At 41.7% G+C, this 16,700-nt stretch overlaps 8 protein-coding genes across 8 annotated transcripts; 3 read left to right on the forward strand and 5 right to left on the reverse strand.

Moving 5' to 3' along the window:
- Positions 1-1,397: 1,397 nt before the first annotated feature.
- TrAFT101_002304 (uncharacterized protein) lies at positions 1,398-2,369 on the reverse strand (the record flags this gene model as incomplete). The annotated part of the gene is made up of 2 exons (XM_066126559.1): positions 1,398-1,669; positions 1,934-2,369. The coding sequence occupies 2 exons, from the start codon at positions 2,367-2,369 to the stop codon at positions 1,398-1,400; spliced, it is 708 nt and encodes a 235-aa protein (XP_065982662.1).
- A 1,065-nt stretch (positions 2,370-3,434) lies between these two features.
- On the reverse strand, positions 3,435-3,857 carry TrAFT101_002305 (uncharacterized protein; the record flags this gene model as incomplete). The annotated part of the gene is made up of 1 exon (XM_024907163.2): positions 3,435-3,857. One exon carries the CDS (start codon positions 3,855-3,857, stop codon positions 3,435-3,437), a length of 423 nt encoding a protein of 140 aa, XP_024754546.2.
- A 3,026-nt stretch (positions 3,858-6,883) lies between these two features.
- TrAFT101_002306 (uncharacterized protein) lies at positions 6,884-7,212 on the forward strand (the record flags this gene model as incomplete). The annotated part of the gene is made up of 2 exons (XM_066126560.1): positions 6,884-7,066; positions 7,165-7,212. The coding sequence occupies 2 exons, from the start codon at positions 6,884-6,886 to the stop codon at positions 7,210-7,212; spliced, it is 231 nt and encodes a 76-aa protein (XP_065982663.1).
- Positions 7,213-7,336: 124 nt separating this feature from the next.
- Positions 7,337-8,316, reverse strand: TrAFT101_002307 (uncharacterized protein). The gene has a single exon (XM_066126561.1). The coding sequence runs from the start codon at positions 8,093-8,095 to the stop codon at positions 7,895-7,897; it is 201 nt and encodes a 66-aa protein (XP_065982664.1). The 5' UTR covers positions 8,096-8,316; the 3' UTR covers positions 7,337-7,894.
- A 260-nt stretch (positions 8,317-8,576) lies between these two features.
- TrAFT101_002308 (uncharacterized protein) lies at positions 8,577-10,073 on the forward strand. The gene is made up of 6 exons (XM_024902924.2): positions 8,577-8,746; positions 8,812-8,935; positions 8,991-9,247; positions 9,308-9,572; positions 9,629-9,782; positions 9,850-10,073. Exons 1-6 carry the CDS (start codon positions 8,714-8,716, stop codon positions 9,974-9,976), a joined length of 960 nt encoding a protein of 319 aa, XP_024754548.1. The 5' UTR covers positions 8,577-8,713; the 3' UTR covers positions 9,977-10,073.
- A 1,114-nt stretch (positions 10,074-11,187) lies between these two features.
- On the reverse strand, positions 11,188-12,055 carry TrAFT101_002309 (uncharacterized protein). Its single transcript, XM_024905671.2, has one exon. The coding sequence runs from the start codon at positions 12,018-12,020 to the stop codon at positions 11,490-11,492; it is 531 nt and encodes a 176-aa protein (XP_024754549.1). The 5' UTR covers positions 12,021-12,055; the 3' UTR covers positions 11,188-11,489.
- Positions 12,056-13,361: 1,306 nt separating this feature from the next.
- Positions 13,362-14,204, reverse strand: TrAFT101_002310 (uncharacterized protein; the record flags this gene model as incomplete). The annotated part of the gene is made up of 1 exon (XM_024901556.1): positions 13,362-14,204. The coding sequence occupies one exon, from the start codon at positions 14,202-14,204 to the stop codon at positions 13,362-13,364; it is 843 nt and encodes a 280-aa protein (XP_024754550.1).
- Positions 14,205-15,038: 834 nt separating this feature from the next.
- On the forward strand, positions 15,039-16,068 carry TrAFT101_002311 (uncharacterized protein; the record flags this gene model as incomplete). The annotated part of the gene is made up of 2 exons (XM_066126562.1): positions 15,039-15,149; positions 15,216-16,068. 2 exons carry the CDS (start codon positions 15,039-15,041, stop codon positions 16,008-16,010), a joined length of 906 nt encoding a protein of 301 aa, XP_065982665.1. The 3' UTR covers positions 16,011-16,068.
- Positions 16,069-16,700: the final 632 nt, after the last annotated feature.

A 16,700-nucleotide genomic window follows, 5' to 3' on the forward strand; every position in this document is an offset into this window, starting at 1 on the left:
TTTAAATAATAAAATAGCTAAAATATATATATATTGTAAAAGTTAACCAATACATATTATAAATATATATATATTCCAGTAAGTTAATTTATTAATAATTATTTTTTAAAATAAAATTTATAATAAACTTAATTATCTCAAGTGTCACGGCCTTCCCTGCCAGGAATAGCAGCACCTGCCCCACTTCGCGCCATCGCCGCTTTGTGCCCCTCTATAAAGACCTTCCCCCCGTCCACCTCGCTCATCTTGTTCCGTTCAGCAATCTTTCACATTCTACACCCCCTCCCCTTCTGCATTCAGCTTCAGTTCACTCGCTGACTCCGCCCTGCTTACTCCCTTTGCTGGCCTTGATGCAGTACCCTGGCAGGCACAGGCACAGCAGCCGGTGATCTTTCAGCCATTCCCTTCGACTCGCGACGAACAAGGGCAGGGCAGCCCTCTCGATTCTCAACGCGATTCTAGCTGATAGAATATCTAGATATGTAAATATTTCAGACATCACGTCTATGACCCTCTTCCTCGTAATAGTCGATACTCCCTTCACCTCCTGCGTCGCGAAGAATCTTTTCAATTGACTCAAGGCGCGACAGCTTATTGAGCGCCCCTAGACAGTACTGCCTTGCCCTCGCCATCCTTCCAATTGACGTCAGCGCCGTGATCCAGCAATATGCGGATCGTTTCCTCCACTCCACCCACCTCAACGGCATACGATAAAGGCGTACGGCCACGACTCAGGGTTGTAAAATTAGTTAGTAGTTTTTAGTTTTTAGTTTCGTTACTAATGAATAATTTTGTTTTTAGTTACTAAAAACGAAAATAAATTAGTTTCGTTACTAATATAAGAAACTAATTTAGTTTTTTTTATATATTAAAAACTAATTTTATTTTTTATATATAAAACTAAAAAAATAAATTAGTTTTTTATATGTCAGTAAATTAGTAATAAAATGAATTTTATTTTATTACTAAATTTATTTTTTATATATAAAATTTGTTTTTTTTATGTAAATTAAATTTATAAGCTATATAAGCTAAAATTTAAATATATAAATAATATTATTATAATATAATTTAATAAATATATTTTATTTATATTATTTTTAAAAACTAAATTAGTTATTAATTTGTTTTGTTTTTGTTTTTTTGTTTTTAGTAACTAATTTACTAATAAAAAGCAAATGCTATATAAAAAACGAAAAACGAAAAACGAAATTAGTTTTGTTACTAAGACCTTCGTTTTTAGTAACTAATTTAGTAACGAATTTACAAGCCTGCCACGACTATCCTTTGAATCAACCTCAGCACCTTCATTCAATAGTTCTTCCACTCGACGGATGAGTCCAAACAAGAACGGCGTATGATAAGGGCGTATGTCCAAGGTTATCCTTCGCATCTATTCAAACGCCTCGCTCAAATAGCAAGTCGAGCATTGTGTTACCTGCGTCGACTCTATGGTGAACATCGAATAGGTGGCTTAAAGGAGTTCGGCCACCATTATCCCTCAAATCGACCTCGATATCTTGGTCGAGTAGGAGCTCAATAATCTCCGGGTAAAATCCCCTGACGGCGTAAGATAAAGGTGTTTGTCCGTAGTTGTCCCTCGCATTAGCATCTTCTCCAGTCTGAAGAAGATACTGGACGAGTTCCACAGCGCTATAACAGCTTCTCACTGCACACATCAGAGGTGTTTGGCCCTCCTTGTTAAGAGTGTTGACATCCCCCCCCCCCCCCCCCCCCCCCCCCCCCCCCCCCCCCCCCCATGGATAGCAGTAGCTTAAATGTAGCATAGCATTCATTACCTGCAGCAGCCAAGCAGAGTAAATTCCTACCATCCCGAGCCTCATGCTGGATTTGGACGTCCTTAATCTCGAGAAAAACCTCCACAACTTTGTTAGCTCCCGAGCGGACTGCGTAGAACAGTGTGGTGGCAGACCATCCTGGTCTTCCAAATTACAATCGGCTCCTGCTTTGATCAGAGCTTTGACGCTACCAAGGTTGCCTTCTTCGGCAGCATATGATAGTGGCGTTCGACCAAGGTTACTCTTCGAGTCTTGGTCAACTTTTCCGGTTCCGAGAAGTGTCTCAAGGATCGAAGTAAAGCCAAATTGAGCAGCTGGTGATAGGGGTGTTCTCCCATTTTCATCTGCTGTGTCCAGATCAACATTTTCGGTACTTAGAAGGAGGTCGACTACAGAGTCCTCACCGCTCGATACTGCTATTGAAAAGGCCATTGCACCTGCCAGATAATTGCCCTCGGGGACCTTTGAATTGGTATTGACGGCATCAATCTTTAAGAGTAACTCAACAATGTCTCGTCGTCCGCGGACCGCGGCGTAATTTAACGCTGTCCAACCGTAATCATCTTTCATGTCAATATTTATTAGTCTTGCATAATCAGGCATCCCTGTCTGAGAATCCTTGACTTGACCAGCTCTATCGAGTAGTTTCACCGTGGTTAGATCACCTTCTGACGATGCCAAGATTAACGGTGTTTTACCTTCACGGTTTACTATGCTGGGATCGACTTCGTCAGCCGCCGGTAGCCTTTCAACAATCTCATGGCTTTTACAAGCAGTAGAGATAGCCTCCAGAAGGGGTGTTTCACCAAAGTTGTCTTTCCGATCCGGAGCAACGTTGCCAGTCACTAAAAGTAATTAGACAGCATCCTGATTGCGATAAGCCACAGCTTCAAAAAGTGGTGTTCGGCCCATGGAATTTATCGATTCAAGGTCAACTTCTCCGGTGTCAAGCAGCATCTGTACAATTGGTGTATGGCCCTTGGAGGCGGCGATGTGTAGTGGAGTTTCACCCCTGTTGTCCTTCACATCTGCCTTGCATTTCCCAATTTTAAGGAGCATATGCGTACCGACTTGGTTTCCACAAAGGCAAGCAGAGGCGAGTGTTGTTCCCCCAAGGTGATTGGCCGCCTCTGGGTCAACCTTTTTGTTCTCAAGGAGGTGCTTTCATTGCCTCTAATGGACTCCCAGTGTAAGGGCGTGCTGCCTACTCTATCTCGTGGATTAGGATCTCCGATATTGTTGAGCAAAGTCTGCATCGCGTAATCAAGATTGTAGTACGCTGCCACATGCAGTGCTGCTAAGCTCAATGGCTCATAAGTCGTGCCGCTTTCTTCCCAATACATGATATCTTGGATTAAATTATAAATATATAAGCTTATAATAGTTTATTTAATAATTAACAGGGTTACTTATAAACTATAATTTTTTAAATAGGTCTGTTAGTTTATATGTATTTTATAAAGTATATGCTTTTTATTAACTAATATATAAACAAGTAGTTAGGTTATAATACTTTATATTATTTATATATACTAGTATTTTACTAGTAATTAGTGTATTTTGCAAGTTAAATAACCAGTAGGTTAACAAACAGGTATTTCTATTATGCTTTTAACCTAAATATTTTATCTCGCCTTATTCAATCTGAGTAGAGGGAGGGTTAAACCGCGTGCACTCAGAGCCGTAGTGCATTCCAATAGTGTACCCGCTACTGGTATACGCACTTGTGCCCAGGGTTAAATCCGCAAATTCAAAGATTGCATTTCCCCAATATTGATAGCTTTCTCCTCCTGCAGTTGCGGTACAGGTTAAGGGTGTGCCAGATACATAGGTGCCGCCGGTTGCCGAGCATGTAAGTACAGCGTAGTCCGAGGGGCTGGCAGCGAGGTCGGCAGGGTCAACTTCGAAGACACGCACATTGTCAACGAACGGCTGTTGGAGTGCAAGGATAAAGCCATCTTCCGTTGCCAGCTGGCCTGTATTTTTCAAGGCGTCCAGGTCAAACATGACCGGCCAGAGAGTAGGGTGGCCGGTGTCAAAATCTGCTCTGAATGGCATGTCGCTTCCTGAACCCGCTCCGGAGGCGACCCACCCGTCGACAAAATCATCGGAGTAATCCACAATCAGGCAGAAAGGCAGTGTCGCAGTAGCGGTTGCTACAGTCTGAAGAAATACTCAGTAAAAGTCGCAGCAAACAGGGCTTTAATACAGCCCAATCAAGGGCGGCTAGGACCACTTACTGTCGTTGTGGATGTGATAGTCGCTGTTGTTACTGTTGTAGTTACTGCAGAAATTGTATTTATAGTAGTGGCAGTTGTAGTTGTGGTCACCTGTACTGAAAATTAATATATACTTGGCTTTTACAGGCAGCATCTGTATAGCTAACTTACCGTAGAGGGTAGTGTAGTTGTTACAGTATTGGTTCCAGTTTGAATTGTAGTCTTGGTAACCGCGGCAGGGGTTATAGTCTTGGTCTTTGTCACCGTCTTATGTACAACCGTGGGTACCCATATAGTTCTTATCTCCGTTTTGTATATTGTCTCGCAAGGAGGAGGGGGAGGGGGATAATAGCCCCGGTTGTCGCGCTTGAGAGGGCTAGTTGTCACTGGAGAGGATGGAGAGATTGTAGTAGTAGTTGTTGTCGTGGTTGTAGAAGCTGCCGTTGAGGTTATAATATCTGTCTCTGTACTAGTGAATACTGTAGTTGACGCCGTGCTTGACTTATAAGTTAGCAGAGTTTAAATCAAGGAGTTTAAAGTAAGGTGTTTACGCAGTAGAGGTAGCAGTAACTGTAACAGGAGCGAAATCAGTTTGATAGGCTACATTTGTTACATCTGAAGTAACTGTCTTAGTTAAAGGAATGGCCTATGAAATATTGTAAATAATTAAGTAATAAAAAAAAACAATAGCTGGCAGTATACCGTTTTTGTACAATAGTCTGTGCGCGTTTTTGTCCACAAAGCCCAATCTTTCGTTATTATAACTGTATATAGGTGTTAAAAGCCTTGAAACTCTATGCTTATATAACTGTATGCATACCTTCTTTGACTTTAGTAATCTTGCAAGGCTTGTTATAATTGTCCCAAGGAAGAGCAAGTGCCGCTTGGAACACGACATTTCCAATAAGGAACTTTCGGAGGATGTACATAATAATGGCTAAAATGCAACAGTAGCTAATAAAGTCTAATAAAGACAGTATTGCCTACCTTAGAATTGTCGATTGGAACCATCCTAAATAATAGGAATATAATGTTGTCTTTAAGGAGAAATAAGCTGCTACTGCTGCCTTATTTGCAGATTTTACTATTGAGCAAGCAAATTACAATGCGTTTTGAGGCTATTGGAAAAACTATGGAGATAAATCAATAGTCATACAATAGTTACTATTTAGGAAGATTTTATTGCTTCTAGCTGAGCCGCCACTATCGAGATTCTGTAAAAACAGGTTAGTAAGTATCTGAGCTAGAGTCCAGACTATGCTTAACAGGGTTAACCCGCATATATACTAGCCTAATTGAGATTGTCTATTTTAATCTAACAGAAGTATTGCCAGCTGAACCTAGATCCTAACTTAATAAAAAAAAAAGTTAACCTTTAGAAATTTAAACCAACTATTTTTTATATTACACTCTGTTGGCATCTTGGAATTTATACCCTAACATATACCTAATAAATAACAAAGATAAAGATAATACAGCCGATTTAAATGCATTTCTCTTGAAAAATTAATTGCTATAGCTTACTATATCAAGCGTCCTGCAGCCATAGCCTTAGGCCATCTGCGCCAAAATCCTAAAGCTCTCCAATCTTTCTTTGTGGATTTCCAAAGTCTAAAATACCTAATGCATAGGACTATGTTGTATCCAGCAGTCTAACAAAAGAGTCATGTAGTTAAACGCCTGACGAGATTTGCTACAACTGCTCCTAATATAATTTCCAGGTAGCACTAGCAGCTACTAACTCCAACAAGTATCCCAGCGACAGTATTATAATTCTGTAATAAACCATTCACTAGATAGTTAATATAGGGTAGATTCATAAGGGATAAACCTAGAATAAGTTCTTCGGGCTTATATGGGCAGATAGGTTAGGAAACCTTGTAGGCAATGTAGTATTATAATTATACGAACTATCTAGTGTATGGTTCATCACAGTTACATCAGGCCCTGAGCGACCATGGTGCCGTTGGCAGGGCCAAAGCTGGTTGGAACAGTTTGAAGGGACGTTATATTGGTGGATTCTTTGCGAAAGATAAGAGATAACCAATACAATAAAGTAGTACAGATTTCTTTATGGTAATAGAGTCAAGGAGCAGTTGTATCGCCTACAATAAAGTAATTTACGCACGGGACTAGGGCACATTTATAGGGTGATCTCACACCTACGACGGCCAGGAAGTATGTAATGCTGCTGCTGCTGCCCGATAACATACCTCTCCGCTACGGAAATTATCTATGGCGATGAGATTATAGTCTGCATGAATTATTATACAAACTCAAAGAAAAAATGGGTACTCGATGAATAACCCTGTTCTTAGTGGTAGAATACCACTCATAACTCGGCATTTGTGGCTACAAACCGAGGGTACATCTCGATTTCGGAATGGTTAGTAATCGCATACTCTGTGCCCTAATGGCCGCTGTTAGTACATCCGTTCCGGTAATGCTGCGGCGTATGACTTTTCACTTTTGCATCCTCATTCTTATCTGCAGTGCCCAGGTAATCATAGCCCTCCTCCCAATAGAAGATCCAATGGGACCCTAACGTCGTGGCGTTTATTCATTGAGAGGGAGAAAAAAAATATGTAATAGGAGGATTTTAGGTTCCAACAGACTAGAAAGATGTGAGGAAGCTCGGATCTCAGTTGGGCGTTCTGATTACTCAACATGAGCATCATTTTGGTGCTTGACTGGTTTCGGGGGGCAGTTGCGGGGGCAGGTACCGGCAGAACAAAGCTTTCCTGGGCTTATAAATCGCTTTTGCAGTGTAGTATATAGTAGAAGTGAAGCACATTTGATCAGTATTTTACAGAGGCGTTGGTTCATGACTACACAGAAAAGATCTCTTTCCTTTGCCTTTCACGCATGCTATTCACCAAGACTTGGCCCAATGTCCCCATCAACGCCGCTGAGGGCATCTCCTACTTCACTCCGGCTCAAAGTCCACTAGCAAGAACTGCCCGCATCCCCCAGACAAGCGGCAAGCTTATTCCTAAGCTTTTCCAGCCCCTGACCATCCGAGGCCAGACATTCCAAAATCGTCTAGTCGTACGTGCTCTCCGTTGTTTCATGTGGCTCTTCTAAAAACTTGCAATCTTCATGATTGTTACATAAGAGCGTATCTGCTAATGTATTTTCCCCGGAAGGAAGCTAGTGTAGCACGACTTAGATATCTCTCGCCGCCGCTAGGATAAGTAGGCTCTTTAAAGGTGCGTTAGGCGGCCTATAAAGGAAGCTTTTACTTAGACCTGTGTGGGCCGTAGAACTATCTATATAGATAACGAGAGTATAATGAAGCTAATATGGCGTTTTCGCATACCTGGATTGAGTTATATCAATGCGAGGCTTCATCCCTGAACGGCGGGAGAAATATGAGGAAGAACATATTATAGTTAGACACTACATACATGGTAGGCTGTAGAAGAAGACATCTATCTAGCAGGGCAGGGCTAACAACCCCGGGGGGTTATTCCATCTTCAACAGCATCGCACCACATTCAAATATGGTCATCAACCCCTCTGCACTTGTGGCTTCCTCGGGACAACCATTCATTTATCATCGAAAATGTTCTTCGAGCTTAACAATATCGAGTCCTCCGAGAATTAAGGCAGGAGCTTGTAGGTATTCCAATAGAGCCAGACCTCTTTAAATTGTAGGCCGTCCACCGTCCCTCGTGCGTTGTTGGAACTGATTTTGCAGACCATCGATAGAGGGACGTTTACGGTGGGTTTGTCGCTTTCGTTGCCGGCAGCCCAGATGTAGCGGAAGACATGAGACACTAGGCCAACTGTCCCGTCGTCGTTCTGTGTCTCCCAAATTTTCACAAAGTCGTTTGAGAGCTTCTCGAACTGAGCAAAAAGTTGCTGGATCCAAGGTCAGATTTGATCACCGCTGTAATCTACACCATTCTGGTTGTGAGAAAGAGCATTATCGGCATAGAACTGGGGGATGTCTCCGCCGCTCAAATTTTTGGCAGTGACCGCGGTGGCATATTTTTTGTAGAAGGCTTGGGATGGCGTTTGAGGCCTAGTGGCGGTCAGCTCCGCGCCGGTGACAAGGGAGGCGAGGTTAGGCATAACAGAGAGAGGACTCTACTGTTCTTCTTCTTTATGACTAGAGGAAAATTGATTGTAGAGAAGACCAAAGTGGCAAAGGACGCTTTTCTAAAAGTCGTGGGGCAGCAAAACCAGCTTGGTGCCTAGCAATTCAGGGTCATGCGACGCGATTATTAACCACCAGATATTGAACTTGTAATTTTGCCGCAGGCAAGACCGTCTCCTACATCTTATCCACGAAGTAGGGACTAACCGGCCTCTTTCATAAATTACCATTTATTTCGGACCTTCGAAGGGGCCAGTTACGACGACGGCCGAGGCTCATCAAACCTCGATGACTAATCGGATTCAAGTTGCAAGCGAATGCTGGCTGACGAATGCCATTGGGGGCCGAAAGAGGCTTTGGAGTCCACTACCCTCGGTATCGCTGTTGACTCATCATGCATTTCCAGGTCTACTACTCCGTACTCGTGCTCATACATCAGAAGGGATCCACAGGGCTCTCACGAACGCCTAAACGCGTCTTGCTATAATAATGAAGAATCTAAATGTAAAATAACCCCTAACTGGGCCCCGTTTATTCCAAGACTTACCTACACCGATCCAGCATAACTAAGCACATCTCATCGTGTTTGCGCGATGGATTCGTTGATAGCAGAGTCGTGGTTAAAGGTGATGACTTTCCAGCCCCGCGCAACATTGCAACGTCCTATGTGCTACTCGCTAACTCTGTTTAGGTGGAAAATGCCATGGGCCAACGGCCTCAGCTGACCGGCGATGTCTTTGCTATGCGGGAGCAGTATAAGGCACTCGCAGATCGGGCAAATGCAACCCGAACCATTTCACCGAATATTGCCGTCGGTAAGAGCGATTTTCGAGCTTAGATAAGATGCATTCCCACTGACTGCAGATGTAGAAGATATAAAGATCAATCCCAACCTCACTGTGAGAACTTACACGCCCACAGCCGGTCAAGCACGATCCAACCCACCCCCTGTCGGATTATACTTCCACGGGGGCGGGTTTTGCTGTGGTGATTTAGACTCTGAGGACACATTCTGCAGGCTTCTAGCCGAACGCCTGCCTTGTATTGTCATCTCGGTGGCCTATAGGCTTGCACCGGAGCACAAGGCCCCCGCTCAGCTGGATGATGCCTTGGAGGCTTGGAATTGGGTGAGTTGCAGAACTTATCTCACCATCTCAACCTGACAGTAAGTTTTGCTTACATTCCAGGCATACAACAACGCAACTGCTTTGAATGGTGACCGTGAGAGATATTTCACTGTTGGCCAGAGTGCAGGGGGTAACCTCGCTCTGGCAGTAGCGCGCCGATTGATTGTGCTTGGCCGGAAACATGAAGTCAAAGGGATTGCAGCCATTGCTCCGTTCGTCGTCCACCCGGATGGTGTTCCTTCGCGTTATATGACCCAATATCGTGCTTTTGATGAGCTCGGGGACGGTCCCATCAACACGAAGCAAGCCATGGCCCATTTCTACAGTTGGTGACGCCTATGCATTGACAAACCGACATTTCGTTGACCATGGTGGTTACAGAAGCAATCCAGGCGCCGCCCGGCGACTCAGACGTCTACGTTCTCAATGCAGAGGCGGATTTACACCAGTTCCCTCCGACCTACCTTGCAGTCTGTGGAATTGATCCACTGCGAGACGATGGCCTTATCATCCACGACGCCTTGAAGACAGCTGGGTATGTTTTCCTCCTGCTTTAGTGACAGCCTATGGATGTTTGTTCATTCTAACCTTGCCTCTTGCAGAGTTTCTGTAAAACTGGATTATTACCAAGGTTTGCCACATGTGTTCTGGGCTTTTGAGTGTCCTGCTCCAAGTGGTGATTTCGTGGCGGATGTCGTGGCTGGTATTAGAGTTTTCACGCATGCTTGACAGACTATTGCCGCGCAAGACTAGGTCGACGGTGCTCAAGGTATGCCGAGTGCAGGGCAGTATGTTATTTGCAGCAGTGCACTAAGAGATTTACGTGATATATACATTATTATATAAAAAATAAATACTATATTATGGTAATTAAATACTGTAATTTAATATATAAGTGCTATAATTTAATAAATAACTATATATTATAATTTTATAAATAAGCGCTGTATTATAGTATATAAATGCTATAGTATAGGACTCTAGGTTATAGTACATCTGCATACAAACGCTATTATTTTTGGATACTATATAAACCTGCTTGTATACCAGGGTTGTAAAATTAGTTAGTAGTTTTTAGTTTTTAGTTTTGTTACTAATGAATAATTTCATTTTTAGTTATTAAAAATGAAAATAAATTAGTTTTATTACTAATATAAGAAATTAATTTAGTTTTTTTTTTATATATTAAAAATTAATTTTATTTTTTATATATAAAACTAAAAAACTAAATTAGTTTTTTATATATAAGTAAATTAGTAACAAAATGAATTTTATTTTATTATTAAGTTTGTTTTTATATATAAAATTTATTTTTTTTATATAAATTAAATTTATAAGCTATATAAGCTAAAATTTAAATATATAAATAATATTATTATAATATAATTTAATAAATATATTTTATTTATATTATTTTTAAAAATTAAATTAGTTACTAATTTATTTTGTTTTTGTTTTTTTGTTTTTAGTAACTAATTTACTAATAAAAAACGAATGCTATATAAAAAACGAAAAACGAAAAACGAAATTAGTTTCGTTACTAAGACCTTCGTTTTTAGTAACTAATTTAGTAACGAATTTACAAGCCTGTTGTATACTGGATAAGCTGTCCCTTTCAAATTTACGTTGAACTTGTATGGCAGAATTAAACCCCAGTTTATGCGAAAGTGAACAGAATGAACCAGTAATTAAAGAACCTCGCACCAGTTCAATGAGATCGTGATTTTTTCCGAACGTGAATCGTGTTTTGAAATACTCGGCTATAAAAATATGCAGGTTATTTTTTGTTGAAACATGAACACCTCAACTGCTTTCGCAACTCCATCGAGCAAGGCCCTATTCCGAGGTGGCCTTTCATCATTTTCGGTGAGAAGAAAATCTGTTTGAATGACTTACTATCTTCAGAGGCAATTAGTATCTTAATTGAGTATTTCAGACTTGAAACTTACTATATTGCTATCCTAGGTCAGGCTATCTCCATTGCCTGTGTATTTCCAATATATACATTCAAATTCTGAGAAAACACCTAGCTACTGTTGTACACGTAGATCACTGAGCTGCCTTCTCACTCTAACTCCTCACATGTCCTTCACCAGAGAACCGCTTCTTTCATCCCGCCAAATAGGGCTGATGATCCCATAACTCGAGCCTCGCATTTGGAGAAGGGTACTTTGTGCCTTCGCAATGCGTTAGCTAATCAATTTTGATGCTCTAGTCACCCGATCCTCTCAATAGTCGTTGTTTATGCCTTGCGTAGAACATTCTGCGTTTGAAAAACAACAGCCTCCTTGGGGAGATGCTTCGCGAGCAGAGCTGTATCCCAGTAAAGCCAGACCTCCCTGAAATTCAATCCATCCACAGCATCGGCGAGGTCAGCGGGGCCGATAATACAAATCCAGCTGAGTGGGATGCTGACAGTCGGCTCTTCGGTGTTGTTTCCATGAAGCCAGATATTACGGGTCCACTGGGCCATGATGGTTGTTGTACCATCATCATTTTTGACTTCCCAGATGCCGTGGAAGTCGTGTCGCAGTCTTTCAAATTGCCCGAAAAGACGCTTCATCCACGCCCACATCTCGTCTCCACCATTGTACTGGGCGTTGTTCTGGTTGTGGAAAATGACGTTTTTGGAATAGAACCGCAAGCCAGATCCGTGGTTGAAGCCATAGGAATCAACTGTATCAACATATTTTTTAAAAAATTGTTGAGCTGGAGTCTCTGGTCCGGACGTATCCCAGGTAGGAGCAGAAACACAGCTTACCAACTCAGGCATGATTAGAGAACAAAAGCCAACGAAAGGAGACACGGAATAGAACGAGACTCTCTTGTTTGATCTGGATTAATGTCTTGATATTCGCAAGTATCTTATAGTTAGTTACACTGACGCCACTACCGGGAGCCGAAGGGTCTGTTTGCGATTTCTTGATTATAATATTGCCGAGGCGCAGGTCGTTTCACATCTTCGTAGTTCATGGAATGTACTTCAAAGCTAAGATTTCAATTTCCGACGACCACACAAACCATAATATACTGTGGATCAAGATAGCGACTCTCGGGTTCCCGAGGTCAATGATCAGTAATCCCTCGCCACCTTAGTTCACCGACTTCTGGGTGACAGTTCGCGCCATCAGTGATAGAGCTTATTATTCATCGCAAAGGTACATTCTTGATTTAGATAACGTAACCCTCACCGCACACATTACAGGATCTCTAATCCAATCAGTGTGCCGCCATAACTAAGGTCCTCCTGCTGAAGCAAGCTTCGAAAAGAAAACTTAAAATAACAGACAGTGTATCCGAATTATATGCCTCCGGCATTAATAGCAAATGAATTTAAGACATTGGCAATACTTAATTAAAAAAGGACTGGATAAAAAGGGGTTACTTATAATATCTGCTTTATATTGCAGATGTTGGCTTTATTCAGTTGTTTAATAACTAAGAATGGATTGTCTATTTAAAATAGACCCTTTTGATAAGGACATGGATTATATTTTGTCGGTTTGGCCGAACCGTTAAACACTTTAACCTCCAGCGCTTATAAGTCCAATAGGTTCCCGGACTATCAGATATAGAAGACTGAAAGATTTAAACAATTTCTAAACTTCATAATATGCTATAACCCTTTTTAAGAGCGGACATGGTAGTGGTAATTTGGCTTCAGGATAAAAGACCATAGCTCTAAGCCCCAATAGATCTGTGAAAGATGCTTCCTTTATAATAAAATAAAAGCCCTGTGTTATATATTTATTTTAGGGACTGTCTATCCGGTATCCACGCAGGGTTATTTGGCATCCAAAATAGCGGGACTTGTACAAGAAAGTATTGCAACTTTAGCTACTATAATATATCTATTTAAGTGCTAAATATATAGCACCTATCCACTAAATTACAGCACCCATCTATTAAATTATAACACTTATTTACTAAATTACAGCACTCATCCACTAAAGTATAGTACTTATCCACTAAACGGTTTTATTTTTCTAGTTAAGAAGTCGGGGGCAGGACCTCTTTAATATATATACAACTATGTAATTCACACAGACAGGGCGGGCTAGCATTTCCCTTGTTCAACAGAATTAACTTGATTATGGCGCGTATGACTTCATTTTCATTTCTTTAAGGCTATAGCACCAGCCCAAGCTGATCCAGGATTCAAACGCCCCGGGTAGTGTTCCACCATTTTGCTGTACAGCTCTTCTGGGGTATTGGTCTCGGAACTAAGCTTATTAAAGGTCTGCAGATACTCCTTTGTCTCGTCAATAGCTTCCACACCAAATCCTTTCTCTGGATCGCTATGACCACCAACAACTATTCGAGGCCTCAACGCGGCAATCTTGTCTAGCGCTCTGATCCACTCATTTCGAGCCTCTTCAGTTGCCCCCTCTCCCAAGTAGGGATGAACGTTATTGTACACAGCGTCGCCAGTTACCACGAGACCGATTGACGGCACCCAAAGGCTTGTAGTCTCATCGGTGTCGGTATGCCCGGTTCTCACAACCACCAACTTCTCTCCTTCGAGGAAAAATTCGTCTCCATTTATGACTTCTGCCTTGGCTGTCAATGGATGCGGAATTTGGCCTGGGAAGAGCTTATCCCAAAAGGATTCGACGCGCTCGGGAGAAACTTCAACCGCCATCTTAGCCGCGATTTCAGGAATCGTCACTACTTTGGCGTCTGGAAATTGCTTCAAGATCGTAGAGTTCCCGAAGAAGTGATCCCCATGCGCATGAGTGATGTAGATATGGGTGACAGTCTTGCCCGTTGCGACAACCCACTCAAGGAGGCTATTACTTGCCTCAACGGTGAGCTGTGTGTCGACTAAAACTGCATCTTTGATGCCGTAGATCAATGTAGATGTTGTTGGAACCCACTTTAGCTGTTCGTGGCCAGCCGGGGCGGACCTCGTCACGCTTGGGCGTTTGCTGAAGAAAACTTTATATTGAAGTTCCATTATGCAGAAATTCCAACAGTGGGTGTTACGAATTATTTCGGTTGGTTTGGAATAGATAAAGTAGAGGTTCTTCTTCTCGCATTGTATCCTTCTGTCTATGGCAAATTCCTTATTGTCTGTCCATTTATATGTGCACCCCCAAGGCGATGCTAAGAGGACGATACCTCGGTGAGGGAGATGAATAATCGCCAGGGGGGCGGTGGGTCCTCGGCGTTCTGCTAGCCAGATTACACCACCAAACTTGGAATTAGTGCGTCATTTGGCGGAATGGCACGCCTATCACTAGATCCCTCTAGAGCGACAGACTAATACTCCACCTTAAACAGACTTGTTGACCGACTAGGTGGGTCCGACAGTGTGAAAGATGGTGACCATAATGTTAATCCTAGCTAACATTTTACCTAGTTAATATTGTAGTCTAATTCGATATATGCGCGATTACCTGTACATATTGTAGTCTTGTAAATGTAATGTGTTTAGTATTCTAGTATGTATGTCGTTATCCGGCTTGCAACGCCTTCAGAGTCGGAGGGTCCAAGAACCTCGGATAACAAGATCCTACCTTTAATAGATCTCTTTAATTGGGCCCAATGCTGTATTGGAACGGTATATTTACTTATTAGTAATCTTATATGTATCCTTCGCCATTCTTGATTGACTGTGTTTGCCAGCCGAGGTGATTATCTATACAGGTCTTCCAGTTGTGGAGTCCAGCTGCCACGCTCATCAAGATACATAGTACGCCGTGGTTCCGCTTATATAATAAGATCAACGACTGCGCCCAGAGTGCTATACCAATTTCAAAAGTTTCGTTTGTCTATCACATTAATCGCCATGGCATTACCTCGCGAAAATGTAGAGTTTAACACATGCGATGGAACCACGCTTCGTGGTTGGTTCTACCCGCAAACAGAGTCATCTGTTTGTATTATAATGTCGCATGGCGTAAGTGACGATGCACGCAGTGCAATGCACATGAAATCGAATAATGCTAATTTCAACTATATGCAGTTAGCTGGTATACGACATTATTGGCTCCCAGCTTTCGCAACCCGCTTTCATCAAGCGGGATGCAGCGTGTTGCTATATGATAATCGCAACTGGGGTGATAGCGATGGACTGCCCAGACAGGAATCAAATCCATCTCTTCAACAAACCGACTATTATGACGCTTTCAACTATGCCATTACGCTCCCCAATGTAGACGCATCAAGAGTTGTCTACTGGGGCACCAGCTTCTCCGGTGGCAACGTCATATACGCTGCTGCAGTCGACAAACGTATTAAGGCGGCCATCGTTCAAGCCCCAGCTGTTTCTGGTGAAACTAGGGCGGTGGCTTTTAAAGATCGCATTGGAGCTGTCTGGGAGGACCGAGCTCGTATTTCAGCAGGGTCTGAACCAACCAAAGTGCCTGTGATTGCGTCAGACCGAAACTCGGCATCAAGTGACCGAGCAGTTATGTTCCCCGGTTTGCATGCGTATGACAAGGTCGTTGGGATGCATGATTGCGGTGGCAAATGGGAAAACTATGTTACAGCGCAAACGCAGCTGCATATGCTGGAATTTGAGTCACAGTCAATGATTCACAGGGTGAGTCCGACACCACTGCTGATGGTGATACCGGGAAATGATATCTTGGTATCCACTTCCTCGCAATTGGTTGCGTTTGGCAAAGCAAAGGAGCCGAAACAGCTTGTGTATCTTGAAGGCGCAGGTCATTTTGATATTTATGAAGATTCATACTTCGAAGGGAACATTCAGGCACAGCTTGAGTTTCTCCGGGAAAACGTCGGGCTTGGGCGTTGAGCGGTGGCGAGAGTATTATTCGGGCACTAGCGACAGTAGAAGTTCTAGTGAATTTATAAAGAGATACTATCTAGGTCGCCTTAAGACTAAGTAATATTTCTATAATATTAATATACTTAGTCTAAACCTAGTATCTTTTTAATACTTATACTATAAAATTAACTAACTGTAATATTCTAATCCCTATACCTGGTACAGGGTAGCTATTTCTAAGGGACAAACTTTAATATTAGGGTTATATTAGTAAAAAGATTTTAATAAAGCTTTGCGGCCTGCTTTTTATACAAAGAAAGAAGCTGTAAAAAATTATTAAGCCAAGTAAATTTCAGCCCTCTCCCTTTTAAATAAATGTAACGTTCTGATCCTATACCTGGTATAGGGTAGCTAGTTCCTAAGGGATAAACCTCTAATGTTGGGTTTATGTTGGCAGAGAGATGTAAGGGATTTTATAAGCGGTTTTAGTTATATAGCTAATAACTTTAGATAAAAGTTTAATTTAATTATTATATAAATGCTATATTAATAATTAATTATTTAAGCTATATTTAATAAATATAATAAATAGTCTTATATAGTAAGTTATTTTATTTAGATTATAGTTAGATTATAATGCATAGGCTTATAATAGCTTATAAAAGTAATTTAATAAAGGAGCCTATAAACTATAATCCTCCTTTAATTAATTTATTG

This window comes from Trichoderma asperellum, chromosome 1, assembly GCF_020647865.1.
Source record: "Trichoderma asperellum chromosome 1, complete sequence".
In the NCBI taxonomy this organism is placed as follows: domain Eukaryota; kingdom Fungi; phylum Ascomycota; class Sordariomycetes; order Hypocreales; family Hypocreaceae; genus Trichoderma; species Trichoderma asperellum.

Excerpts from the sequence above, each read along its gene's own strand:
- TrAFT101_002309 (XM_024905671.2), bottom strand. The coding sequence starts at position 12,020 with ATGCCTGAGTTGGTAAGCTGTGTTTCTGCTCCTACCTGGGATACGTCC.
- TrAFT101_002307 (XM_066126561.1), bottom strand. The coding sequence starts at position 8,095 with ATGCCTAACCTCGCCTCCCTTGTCACCGGCGCGGAGCTGACCGCCACT.
- TrAFT101_002308 (XM_024902924.2), top strand. The coding sequence starts at position 8,714 with ATGGATTCGTTGATAGCAGAGTCGTGGTTAAAG. Across the intron at positions 9,573-9,628 it reads AGCCATGGCCCATTTCTACA|AAGCAATCCAGGCGCCGCCC; the intron begins GTTGGTGACGCC and ends TGGTGGTTACAG. Across the intron at positions 9,783-9,849 it reads GACGCCTTGAAGACAGCTGG|AGTTTCTGTAAAACTGGATT; the intron begins GTATGTTTTCCT and ends TGCCTCTTGCAG.